The following is a 13,208-nucleotide window of genomic DNA, read 5'->3' on the forward strand; positions in this document are numbered from 1 at the left end:
ATGGTGCTCAAAATGAGCTCTCATCAGTGCAGAACGCATACTGTCATTCGGGACATATAGCTATATTTTACGTAATTCATCTAAGGGCTTCCAGTGACGAAAAGTGAGTGATCGCTACATGTACAGATTCACATGCACAACAAATGAAAGAAAGAAATAATTGCAACTGGAGCATATGTATTATTTAATTGGCAAACCTGGAACTACAGCTGAGGCAGGAGCACAAGTACTTCACGGTACCAACACTTCAGCTGTGGTGAACGACATTCAGTTACAAGGAAGTATACTCTCTGCAGTCCTCACGTTGTTGCAACTTCCTCCCCAGTACGCCGGAAACATTTCTGTTCCTTTGTCATATGTCAGAATGACACATCAGCGACGCGGCTATGGTTTATCAGAAGCACACGAAGAAGTAAAACACAAGGATGACAAAGGACTAAGCAAATAACGGATGTAAGACACACACGTACACACTGTGTTGAACCGTTGAACCGTGTTAGAGACAGACTGTGTTGTGATTAGTGTTCCTAGATTGTACAGCAAAAACGTAACCACGTAAACTCTGTAGTGAACATACCGTAGAATACCGTACAAATACCCTGATAAAGTTCCGTCACTTGACCCTTTTGCATTCTTCACAATTCTGAACACGATCCGCAATACGCGCAGACGCAGAGACACAATAACGTAACGCACACTGATCCGATCGGACACTCTCGTACTGAATGATTGAATGTGCGGCTTGAACGAGAGCACAGTGACTTCTGAGCAGTACCTTTCATATACGTTACCTGGCAAAGAAACAAGAAAAACAAACGAAGGAAAGTCAAAGGCGGAATTCGTTTAGAAGTTACAACGTTCCTAAAGGGCACATTTATAAGTTACGACGATTGGATTTCCGTTGAAGACTGAAGTAACCTCTATTGCTCCTCCAGTGTCACGTTACAAGTCGTGTTTAACCTCTAAATGGAGGTACCGAACGTGTAACCTTTACGATATTTGGAAATCTACGTCTATAAAAAGGTTACACATTGCTAAAATTTACAATAAAGAGTACCGATTAAGGGTGTAGGAACAACAACAACCACATAGATGAATGGATGATGATGATGATGATGTGGGATGTTTCTCTACGTTGAGCGCAGGACTCTACCCCATTCCAAAAAGGTTCACATTTCTCTAAAGCAACGCGCTCAGTCCGGAAAAAGCTAATTGACTTTGACAAAGCGCCTCCTCAGCCGCCAGCCTTTCGGTTGCGCTACAAGAAGCTTTTTTGTGCACGGAAAATGTTTCGTGTATAATAGTGACACTTTCACCGTGTATGAGACGCCTTCTCAACCAGGTGGCACAGCTGACAATGCTATTGATTTTGCCAGTAGCTCAAGTAAACGCGGATGTGCTACAGTGCAAATTCATCTTTCTGTTGATAGAGCCGGAGCCCCCATAAACTCTCCGCCATGTTCACTTTTAGTAGGGAACCTCGGAGTCAGTTTTCCGTGGCACTCTATATGAGGGGAGGCGTTAGAAACTGCGCACCTAAACCTGTTTCTGTACTCTTTACAAAGGTTCGGAGCTCAATTCAATTCAATTCAATTCATCTTTATTGCCATGCAAGTCAGAGTTACATAGGGGTGGCCAAAAAACAGCATCATGCTGTTTGACGAGGGCGCATCCCCCTGATTTGGTGCAGCAACAGCAAGCGGAATATACTAATTGTGAACAACAATCTCAATCGTGAAAAATACTACAGTGAACCAAGGAAACGGAAGAAATATACATATATACATCTAGAAAATTAGACATCATCATAGAAAAAATAAATAAATAAGATAATAAGAAATAATATAATTTTAATCGACCTTACAATTTCAATGCACTGGTTACCTAACATAATGTTAAAGGGAATGGATACAAGTTTATTACGTGTCCTATATAGCACTGCCTTAGTTTTGTTTATGTTAATAGATATTCTGTTATGCTCTGACCATGTCCCGATCGCAGAAACAGCATTGGTTGCAGAACCATAGGCCAACTTTGACTCATTTAAATTAGTGATCACCTGGTCAAGTAAAGAACCCTTACTGTCATCAGAACAATGAAAGCGGGTTACAGTTGAAATTAATTGATTGAAACCACACGAACTAAGTACTTCAACATAAGAGGTAGACACATAATCTTCCTTCAGCAAGTCAATATTGAAATCACCAACGATTACGCAATTGAACTTAGAAAATGACAACATATGCAACAACTCTTCAAATGCACAATGAAACAAATTGAAACCACTTCTTGTTGACATATAAGCGACGCCGAAATCAGTGGGCGGTGGGGGTGACAGCAAAGAACGGAAAAGACATCCGAAAAGTTTATGTACAGAAATCATATGATCAAAAACTAATCCTAAAAGCTACTTCAGAAAGCTAAAGACAGGAAGTCGTTTAGTTCCCTTGAATGCGAGGCAGCAAGAAGGAAAGAAGGAACTCCGGAAATATCAAAATGTTGAAGAATCTAACGCGGTCTATACAATGAAGCGCAACGCCGGAACGCCCTAACGCTATCAGCTCTCACCGTCATCAACGCTCACACACCCTGTCAACGTTCCTGAACATTGTGTGCTATTAGCGACGTCATCAATCTTCCCTGCCATGGTGCAATACGCAGTGACTATATCCTCCTATTTGCTTGCGTCGTTCCACACTCAAGTTAAATAAGCGGACCGAAAGGGAGCATCTCGGCACATCTGTAGCTTGATATTCGTCGAAATGAAGCTCACCTTCGTTGCTTTCGTGTCATGCCTTTTGTTAGGTAAGTCGAATGGAACACTTTTAAGAGACACAATACATCGTTTTTCTGTGCCTGTATGTTTTCGGTAGTCATGTCGTGTGAACGTTGGACACTGGGAACTATGTGTACGAACCTCCGGCTCAGTCATTTTTTAGCGGTTTTGAAGTACGCCGCCCTCTGCCCCGATGTTCCTTTGTTGCGGTTATCAATTAGAACTATACCGTTTCTATGGAACAAACGCTAAGGAACCCTGAGGAATTTTTGCATCGGCACCCGCTTAGTTTTTGTTTTGAGGTGTGCAGGCCCACAATAATTCTAAAATCTTCCAGAGACATACGTGATTTTTGGCCCTTCCGCCCGATCGCTTCTCGGAGTAATCTCGGAAGGACGCTAAAACTTTACACCAACTTGAAGTGTATGGCGCCTCGGGACATTTGTCTGCGAGTATGCAAATGCAGGGCGACGCACAGAAAGCAAGAGCTCACCAGCCCTTCTGCAAGGACTGTTTTTGGCTTTCTGTATGAGCACTTGAAACGCCGCTAGGCTGTGGTAAGCTTAAAAAGGGACTGTTGTAGTCCACGCCGCGTCAGTCACTCGTCCTTTAATTACAATAGTAAAATATCTCTCTCATATAGGGAGTCATAAACTGGCCTCGCAGCAGGGCCGGTGAGCTCTTGTTTTCTTCTTCTTCAGCGCTTCCCAAACCTGTTGTAGACCACGTTTGAGAAGGGCCATTACGCCTTCCTCGCTGGTATCTGGCGCTAAGCGCGTTACGAATAAGGCACGCATGCTTGCACGTATCCCAGCAAACGACATATTGCAATTATTTCATGTACCAGTTTGTTGACCAAACTGGGGGTTGCAACCCACAGGGGAGTCGATCCAGGGGGTGGTCGCGAAACGTCTCGGGAACTCGGAGCAGTGATGGGGAAAGCACGTCTTAGTACAAATTGGCAATATTATAGCGCTTCAGGTACCGTACCGAGGGAAGAGCCGGCCGAACCGAAGCATTTGACGCCATCTTGGAGCTGAACGGGAATTGAACAGTTAAAAAATACCGATAACCGCTTCAAATAACGGTTTATAGTTCGTACGGAAACAAGGACGGAAACAAGAAAACAACGAGAATTGTCCGAGGCAGGCCACAATTAGGAACGACACAGACAAGTAAGCCTCAAACACCCGCAAATATTTGAAATCATGTATATTCTGCATGAACGTAAAAACACCTTTTCTTCTTTTATTAGCTTCGTAGCATTTGAAATTTAAGAGGTGAAAACATATATATATATATATACATATAGATAGATACTCATGTGACAGCACCAGAGGACACGTGTTTCGCCGTGTTTGTGGTCGTCAGCTCTGGGTAGCTGCACATCGTTCGGAATTGGCAAACCAGGGGTCACTCAGCGAGCAATATACACCTGGGAGGGTGACTGAGCACTCCTCAATGCCACAGTTAACGGGCCTTTTGCATAAAGACCTCGGGCTCAGAATCGCATCGTTCCAGTCCGACTTAATCAAAAAACGTCAATCCCATGCCGGGGAGCTAAAATGAGCCAATCCAACTAGCATGAAACGTCGAAAGAATGAAACGTCGTGTCACTCGTGTAGTTGTACTGTGTAGGTATGAGGCAATCAGTTGATGCGGAAGCCCACGGACTCCATAGTGTTTTATCTTTGATAGCAGTATTTCGTGCTGTATGAGGTCGAATGCTTTCGACTAATCAAGGAATACGGCCACTGTAAGTAATTTTGTGTTCTTTGGCATACAGGAGTGCGATTTCTGTTGATCGACCTGTCCTAAAATCAAACTGCTGATCTACAATACATTTGTGTTTCGCAAGAATTGATGGTAGCACCATGTACAGAGGCAATGAGTCAGCTATGCTGTGAAGTAACGTAATCCATGCGACCAATTAAAGAAACGTAAAATGTAAAAGTAAAAAGAAAGCAATGTGTATCTATCAGACTGTTACTTTCTTCGCCATGTGACCCGATCACACATTGTGATATAGAATGATTATGAATTACCAATGACAGAACAAATATAAAAAATGTAAGCACTAGAACCATGCATTAGAAGATCTGAAATGCCATATAACCAAGTAATAGTACCATCTCAGTACTTGGGTACTTCAAGTACTTCCCATCACTGTCTCGGAGAAACTCCTCTCGCACGTTCGATCTTGAACTGTTCCACTTTAGGCACCAGGGTCTTCCTTCCTGGAGTATAAAAGGGCCATCGCCACAGAGCAGTCATGCGGACCGTTTACCGTTGTGCGTTGGGAAACGTTGCTTACACTTGTCTCGAAAACTTCGCTAAAGTCTATTTCCGTGGTACCGGATCTTTCAATGAAAGGTTACTTACCTCTCCCTGCCCGCAACGGTGGGAGCACTGGTTATGACGAGTAACCGCCCCGTTCATCACATGGCCAAGGAGCAAGATCGCTCGAATTAAAATAGAGCATTCGCATCGTGTATACAGCAACTACTACGCGGCTGTTCATCACAACTTACCTCACATAGTGCCCGCGGTGGTACAAAGTTATCGCGCGTCCTCCGTGCAACAAAATCGAGGCGTCGTCGAACTGTGCACCTGTTGCGCACCATAATACACCGTGCATGGCTAAACACACGATCAAATACTGCCAGTCATCTTCACAAAAAACGAGCGCGCCAAAGTCAACACTGCCGCTGAAAGCCACCGCGCGGCACGGCGCGCCCTGAGTAGTTTTGCGCCGGAGTTTCCTGACAAAAGAGAGTATTGAGAGAGACTATGGTAAAACATATCCCGATTTCAACTCTTTTTTACTTTTCAGGCTTCCTTGCGGGCTCGATTGCACTACAATGTGACCAGACGGCATTCGACAATGCCGTAGACACCTGCAGGCCCACATCTACACCAGCTACTCCACTTGAGACAGCAAACGAGTGGACCGATGCACAACGGGAAGAACTCTGCAGGTGGGATCCCGTTTGCTTGCAAAGGGGCGTTCTTCCGATGCGTCGTGAATAGAATGTGAATCAAGCGGGAGGACCCCGATATTCCCGGCTGCGAAATGGCCGATCTTGAAATTCAAGTTCTCGAAACCGGCATAGTAACTTATTCACTAGCCCCAACGAACGAACGTGTAGAAAAGGTGTCGCTCTTGAGCATGAGGGTACAACGACACCGTATTTATTCTTTTAGACTGACCAACATCCGAAATTTTGTCGACTGCTGACTAATCCGAGGACTGTGTAAATACTGATTTGTTGGACTTTGCCGTATGCGCTTTTCGTATATTTTAGAGAGTAAATGTACCGTACAATAGAGTTAAGGATAGTTGAAATGGCGAATTGTGCGCTGGGAAGTACTGTGATAAAAGAGCGTGTACCCATGTTACCTGTGAATAACGGCGAACATGTTTGCAGCCAGCGCATGTTGCGTGCGGACGTACTCGTTCGATACAGCATTCTAAGATTGATGCTACTGGTGCCCTATTCGGAGCCGCTGTCGATAGAGTAGTATAGGTAGAAGGCAATTACGAGCACCGGGAGCGACACCTTCCAGATTTGGTATTCTCGTGTCGCCTTTACGGATAATGTGTGCTTGGTTTGTTGCCAGTCGTTAGAAGTTAAGACGTCCGGGAACGAGACACCGTACTCTCAGCCAATCGCGCAGCCGGCGCAGCAGCAGGAGAACCATGTGGAACGCCTTGTTTGGGAAGCAGACGACGACAACTACGACGCGTTGACCATGAAGAAGAAGCCTCGCTCAAATCACGAATAATATGAAATTGTGTTCCAGTTCTGATCGAGTACCGCAATTTATTCACGCGCATTTTGCTCGCGGCCTACACACAGTTAGACCGGCAAATTGAGCGGGTCAGAATTAGTCGTTCCTGGCAAAGGGGTTGCAAGGGCAGTCGACAAGTGGAAAAATGTAACCTTTAGGCAGGCCTTCGTGTACTGTGCTGATAATCCAGACATGTATGATAGCGAGGTATAGCATCCACGGCGATGGAGTTTCACGAAAGGCATCTCATTTGATACAAACGCGTTGTCCTCCAATCTAGACACCAGCGCCGACCATGGCGGTGTTGATATAGGAGCTACGTGAAGTAACTTGCCGTCATCTTGACAGCTCCGCTCGACTGAACGACAGCATGACTTACCATGACGACAGGGTGGAGGTTGTCGTTCCCGTGGGTCGTTTACGGGCGACGCGTTTGGAGCACAGGGAATACCAAATTCTCATCGCTAGCGTTACGTTGCGTCACCCGTAGCGCTACGACACGTTCGCGCTAGCAACATAGCTCATAAGGGGGCCACTTGTTTCGGGTGGATGAACAATGACCGCAGGGGATCTACGATTTTCCCGAGAGTGGTCCGCTGTGGACAATTGCTACATTCATGCTGGGATTGAACCATTGAACCTTATATTGAAGTCTGGAATTGAGGGGGTCCGCCCCCCCCCCCCCCCTGGATGACTGCGACGAAGCGCGTCCGCCCTCCGCAGCAAATCGTCTGCGGCGCACGCATTCCTCAGTCGGGTGCGGGGTCGAGGGAAAGGTCACACGTAGACCGAGAATCTCGCTCAAGTGCGTTGCTTTTATAACAACGCGAAATCATTTTTGAGCAGCTAGATAGTTGGCTCGTTCATAGCCTATTAATGCGATAGCATTCTTGAGTTGCTCGTTCGGAAATTCCTATGGTATGCGCCGAAAATTCAGCTTGGACGATACGTAGCGCCGCGTGAACCGTGGGCGCAGAAGCGTTGATGACAGGGTATTCAACGTGGCTCCTCCCCTTCTCAATGGATCACGAGGCAGCTACGAGCATTGGAATACTAGAAATGAGGCGACCTAAACATAAAATTTCTTTCGCAGAATTCTCTAAGCGTTCCCAATTTTTATGAATCTTTTGGTCACACAAATTTGATTAATATTCCAACAAGACCACAATCAAATACATTACTCGATCCTTGCATTACTAATAGTAAACGTGCACTATATTCTGGAGTGTTCTCAACATTGATCAGGGATCATCTACCTGTCTTCTGCGTTTTATCGCTAACAACAACAAACACTAGCCCACGTAACCAGCTCCAGCCCCAGAGGTCAGGATTATAAATGAAGAATCACTAGACAAATTTTATAGCAACGTTGCAAATCTCGAATGGGATAACTTTTACGCCGTAAGGGACCCCACTGTCCTGTACCAGAAATTCCAAACCAACATATCTGGCTGCTATAAGAAATCTTTTCCAAAAGTAGCGATGCACCCTCGATGCAAAAAAAAGAGCGCAAACCTTGAGTGACCCACTCACACTTAGAGGAAATCAAAAAGAAAAATAAACTTTTCCACAAGTTTCTAAAAACGCGCGATCCAGAGCACTTCTAGGAATTCAAGCGCTTCCGTAACAAAGTCACAAAAAGAACCGAGAAAGCAAAACTAGGATACTATACGAACTTATTCAAGCAGAACCACAACTTCGCCCAAAAGACATGGCGCACACTGAAGGAAATAGCTTTTGGATGTGCACACTCTGAAGTACCGAAGATTACTTTAGACGGTAGCAAGTACACGGGTCCCTCTCTAGCAGAGATCATCAATAATCACTTAATCAACGTCGGCGCTCGGCGCGATGGATGTGCCAAATAGCCAGCAATCAGAGAAATCATTCCATCGATACCTCAACCAATCACAACTTGACTCACTTTATTTGTACGCTGCGACCCCGGTCGAAGTTGAACAGGTAATCTTATCGTTAAAAGTGTTCAATTCGGTGGGCGTGGACGATCTTGAAGTTATTCTTATCAAACATGCTGCCACCGTACTATCCCAAGCGGCAAAATGTACTGAAAGTCGGGTGCTATAGGGGTGGACGGGTAGGTGGAAGGCCTTGAACAGACTCGTGAAACTAAGGAACATCGATAAGACACATACCGTCCACCCCTATTGCACTCGACTTTCAGTACATTGAGCTGCTTGGGATGCTACCCGCTGTGTCACATGACAAATTGCATGTTCTTATCAGGGGTGTTTCCTGGCACTTTAAAGATTGCAGAAGTGATAATATTACGTAAGGGTGGATATAAAAACGACTTGAACAATTATAGACCAATCTCAATCCTCCCTCTATTCGCCAAAGTACTAGAAATGTTAATAAACAAATGTTTGCTGTCCTTCTTACAAAAACACCGCATAATTTCAGAATCCCACTTTGGCTTCCAAAAGGGCAAATCAACGGAAACTGCATCACTCGGAGTAAAGGATAATATTGAGAATCGGCGGTACACTATCGGTCTCTTTTTGGACTTGAGGAAAGTATTTGACAGCATCCAGCACGACATACAAATACAGGGTGTGTGCAGAAAAACATGACCCGCATTTTTACATGTAACTCGTTGTCTACTTAGCCGAGGAACTTCCGGTGGCGCACGACGGCGGATTTATGCGTGCGAAAGCTACAAAAAAATCCTGGAAGCCATAGTCAGTGTAAAAAAATAAACAGAGCGCGAAAACATGGGCTTCCATGCATTAGAATAGGGTTGTCATGACAGGGCATGGTAGTGCATTTCGGTCTCAGGAGAGTTATGTGCAGGCTCCGCTAGGGGTCCTGCCGATGAGCATCCATGTGGGACATCGTTTCGATTTATGCACCGATAGCTCCCCTAGCGGCACTTGAACACAACTCTCTTACGTCGACCATGTTGCCCTTTCAAATACACCCTGTTGTCCACCATGTTGCCCTACTCTGATGCACGGAAGCCGACGTTTTCGTTGTTCCGTTTATTTTTTAAGCTGAGTATGGCTTCCACAATTTTTCTGCAGATTTTGCACGCATAAATGCACCATCGTGCGCCACCGGAAGTTCGTTAGTTATGTAGGCAACAAGCTATGTGCCTAAATGCGGGTCACGTTTTTCTGCACACACCCTGTAGATTAAAACTTAACGTAAACAAAACGAAGTACCTGATATTTCGACCTAAGAATAAGCCTCTAACACCTGGCGAAGTAGAACTACGCATTGGTAGGGATACCGTCGAGTAAACCTGAGAAATAAAATTTCTTGGAGTGTGGTTCCAAGATAACCTATCGTGGAACACGCATATCGCTAAAGTGTCATGCGACATTGCACGAAAAATCGGTGTCCTAAGAAGAATCAGGCACGTCCTGCCTAACTGGCTTAGGCACACACTCTATTATGCCTCAATCTACCCTACACTTCAGTATTGTTTATTAGTGTGGGGATGCACACCCAATACAAATTACGCGAAAATTTTTACGCTGCAAAAGCGAGCATTGCGTTTCACAGTGAATTCCCCATCAGTGTCGCAATATCATTTCAAGGAACTCAAAATTCTGCCCATTGAAGAACTTTACTCACTGCGACTGGGCATATTCGCATATAACACTTTTCACTCAGGCACTATGTCGTTGACATTCCCGAATACTGAGTATAATCTTCGTAATCCAAATGTCGTAGTTCCTCCGCTTAGTCGTACCAGCTACGGAATGCAATCCACCGAGCACTTAATACCACATTTCCTCAACATATGGAGCTACTTGTTGCATGCTTGCCCAACACTGCCTAGGTTTAAGCAAACATTAACAGAACTATTATTACATAACCTTGCATACTAAAGTGACGCCTTGTAAATGATCCGTACAAATAGTTTCCTTTTCGGTCCTGTTCGGATATTTGTGACAATTATGTAATCAAGTGCACTGCCACCATGCCGCCTTGTAGGCCCAGCCGCCTAGTCAGGGACCTTTCCCTTTTGTGACTGGTCCACATTTCTACTCGAGATGGAAATAAAAATGAAATGAAAAATGATGTAAATATGCCGTAAATGTTACGTTGTTGGAAATGTTATTGGGATGCTATAAAAATAGCGGTCGCTCTGCTTATGCAACGAGGAATAATGCGATGGCTATCGTTTAACTTTTAAGGAAATGCGGATTTAATTTTAAATTTCGAGTAATGGTTCGCAGGTATGGGTTAAGTGCAGCAGCACAACTGCAATGAGCTGTGATGTAATGTTGTAGGAGAGGATAGCACGCTGTAAGGTTTGGTGTGAAGAAAACTTTTTCGACTGCACCACGAGTAGTACTTTAAAGGGGCTGCGATACGATCTTTTCCTGTTCCATTTGAAAGAAAATATTTCTGAGCCCATAGCCGAAACTTGGCCTTCGGCGTGCAAGCGGTTTTCCTGGAGGAGCACGAACCACACAGAACTCGACGTGCGATGCCTAGACACGAGACACGGCATTCGAGGCGTGTCAGCCATGGGTAGCTGAAATCTCAATGAGCCAGCTTACGTTCCAGGTCGCGTCGTCTGGTTGGAGCAAACTCTCCAAATGCGTTTCACTGTTGCGACTGATACTTCGGTTCTGCGTCGTCTTTTTATAGCAGTATGGGTCAAAGTATTATTTCTCCATGTCTCGCCAGAATGACCTGGATTATAACATCGGCTGCCGCTCGTTGGCGCGCGACTGTTTCTCCGAACATGACCCTACCTGTTGTCCGCTAGGTGCTGTCGGCCACTAACACAGATCATCAAGAAGCTTCCTGAACAGCTGCGTTTTTTTCTTCGCGACCCTTCGTCAGGCCGCTTAGTAAATTGTTTGTTTGGTGCAGCGGTTCTTTGGATTGTATAGCGTCCTACCGTACCCGTGGTTGAGTGCCTTTCGCCGATATGCCGAGGCGATGTTTGGTGGTTCGTTGCCCCAGTTCATCGGAATATTCACGGGACATTCGAAATGATGTGCTTCCGAGGGTGTTCCGTGGTACGAAGGAATCGGAAGGCCGAAACAGAAAGGCGGTATCGTTCCATGGACCGCTCGTCTATGGAACGAACATTTCCAGGCTAGCGATTACGAAGACACGCTGAATCTCTTCAATGGAAACACGTAAATTATACTTAGGTTTTCGCGTTGAAGGAACAGAACGTGGATGGTTGCTGTGTTGTGCGGCCTTCAAGGTAATTGAGGGACCAACTCTCTACTCGCCGTTCCTTCACTTTCACTTCAGGCAACTACGTTGCGAGATGGGTATGTGTGCTACAATGAAACGTAAGCTGGCTGCACAATTTTGGGTGAGATGGTAGGAGGAGTACATCCGGGAATTGTGGTCAGCTCATCATATCGGGTCTCAAAAGCAACTCAACATGCTGCTTAAGGTACTCATGGTGCGGTCAAAAGAGTTTTTCTTCACGTCAAAACCTATGATCTCAGTTGTCTCGCGACGTAAACACCCAAAGACCCAATTATTATTCACGTCAAACCACACGGCGCCTTATCCCCCTCTAGCATTACATTAGGACTCATTGCAGTCGCAGTCCTACCTTTGTCCCATATCTGCAATCCATTACGAGCAAAATTAACCCCGACTTTTCTCTTTGCAGTTCAGCGGTTGCTATCGCTTTACTCCTGAAACTAGCAAAGAGACCGCCATTTCCTTCTCTTGGGGAATACTTCGCGCTCAATGCAGTGGTGGCAATGTACTCCCGTATCTCCAGCTGTGCCATGTTGTTGTTCAGAACATTTTATTAACACGATTATCTAATTACAAACGTAAATCCCCAGATTACATTTTGCTTTTTGCCATGTTGTTACGTACTGCTACACTGTTACATGTGTAATATACCGGTCCATCTCCCTGTACGACAGCACACAGTAGTCTTACTACGCGACCTGATCAAGCGGCTCACTTTATTAGACGTTACAACAAGCCAAACAGATATTTATATGGCGACTTTTCCAGGGCCATCGCAACATTCCGTGAGTGCATGGTGTCGAAAAACCTAGGAAAAGAATGCCAAGCTGCAATTGCTGACATGGTTCAAGAAGCGGTGCAGTATGCAACACCAAATAAAGCAGCAAAGCCGTGCAACGTTGTAGGACCCTCGGTCAACGCTGAACAACCCAAGAGCAACACTGCAGCACGCACGACGCATCCTCCATGGCTACTGGCAGCACTGCTCTTCGTGGTGTCCACGACAAAGGTCGCAGCATTTCAGTAAGAAAGCCGACCAACGGCTTGTGGGTTCTGCAGCTTCCCATCGTCCATTTGCGCAGAGTGTGATTCCGGGTTATTAAAGTTACTCCCTAAAAGTATATGAGCTACAGCTACAGATACGCCGTGGGAGAAAATACACTGGTACGGTTACACATACTTTCAATAATGTACTGAGTGCTTTAACAGTTACTTTTTCCATTAAGTTATTAGGTTGATTTTGAAAACTGTTATTTGTGACATTACGGTTAATAAAGTATATTAGCTTGGGTAACATGATGTGATAGGTCATGTTGTTCATTCTTTCTTTTCATTCGTATGGATTCTGCGCGCACGAGAGATATAAACTATTAAATATATTTATTCTAAGAAGATGGACTGGACACGGACCAGAAGCACACATTAACAGCCA

The 13,208-nt window shown here is 45.1% G+C and overlaps 1 protein-coding gene across 1 annotated transcript; it reads left to right on the forward strand.

The window, feature by feature from the left end:
* Positions 1 to 2,536: 2,536 nt before the first annotated feature.
* Positions 2,537 to 13,070, forward strand: LOC135365859 (uncharacterized). The gene is made up of 3 exons (XM_064598547.1): positions 2,537 to 2,805; positions 5,610 to 5,754; positions 12,545 to 13,070. Exons 1-3 carry the CDS (start codon positions 2,763 to 2,765, stop codon positions 12,801 to 12,803), a joined length of 447 nt encoding a protein of 148 aa, XP_064454617.1. The 5' UTR covers positions 2,537 to 2,762; the 3' UTR covers positions 12,804 to 13,070.
* The last annotated feature ends 138 nt before the right edge of the window (positions 13,071 to 13,208 follow it).

The sequence above is a fragment of the Ornithodoros turicata genome, chromosome 8 (genome assembly GCF_037126465.1).
Source record: "Ornithodoros turicata isolate Travis chromosome 8, ASM3712646v1, whole genome shotgun sequence".
NCBI classification, from domain to species: domain Eukaryota; kingdom Metazoa; phylum Arthropoda; class Arachnida; order Ixodida; family Argasidae; genus Ornithodoros; species Ornithodoros turicata.

Excerpts from the sequence above, each read along its gene's own strand:
- LOC135365859 (XM_064598547.1), top strand. The coding sequence starts at position 2,763 with ATGAAGCTCACCTTCGTTGCTTTCGTGTCATGCCTTTTGTTAG. Across the intron at positions 2,806-5,609 it reads CGTGTCATGCCTTTTGTTAG|GCTTCCTTGCGGGCTCGATT; the intron begins GTAAGTCGAATG and ends TTTACTTTTCAG. Across the intron at positions 5,755-12,544 it reads CAACGGGAAGAACTCTGCAG|GGCCATCGCAACATTCCGTG; the intron begins GTGGGATCCCGT and ends CGACTTTTCCAG.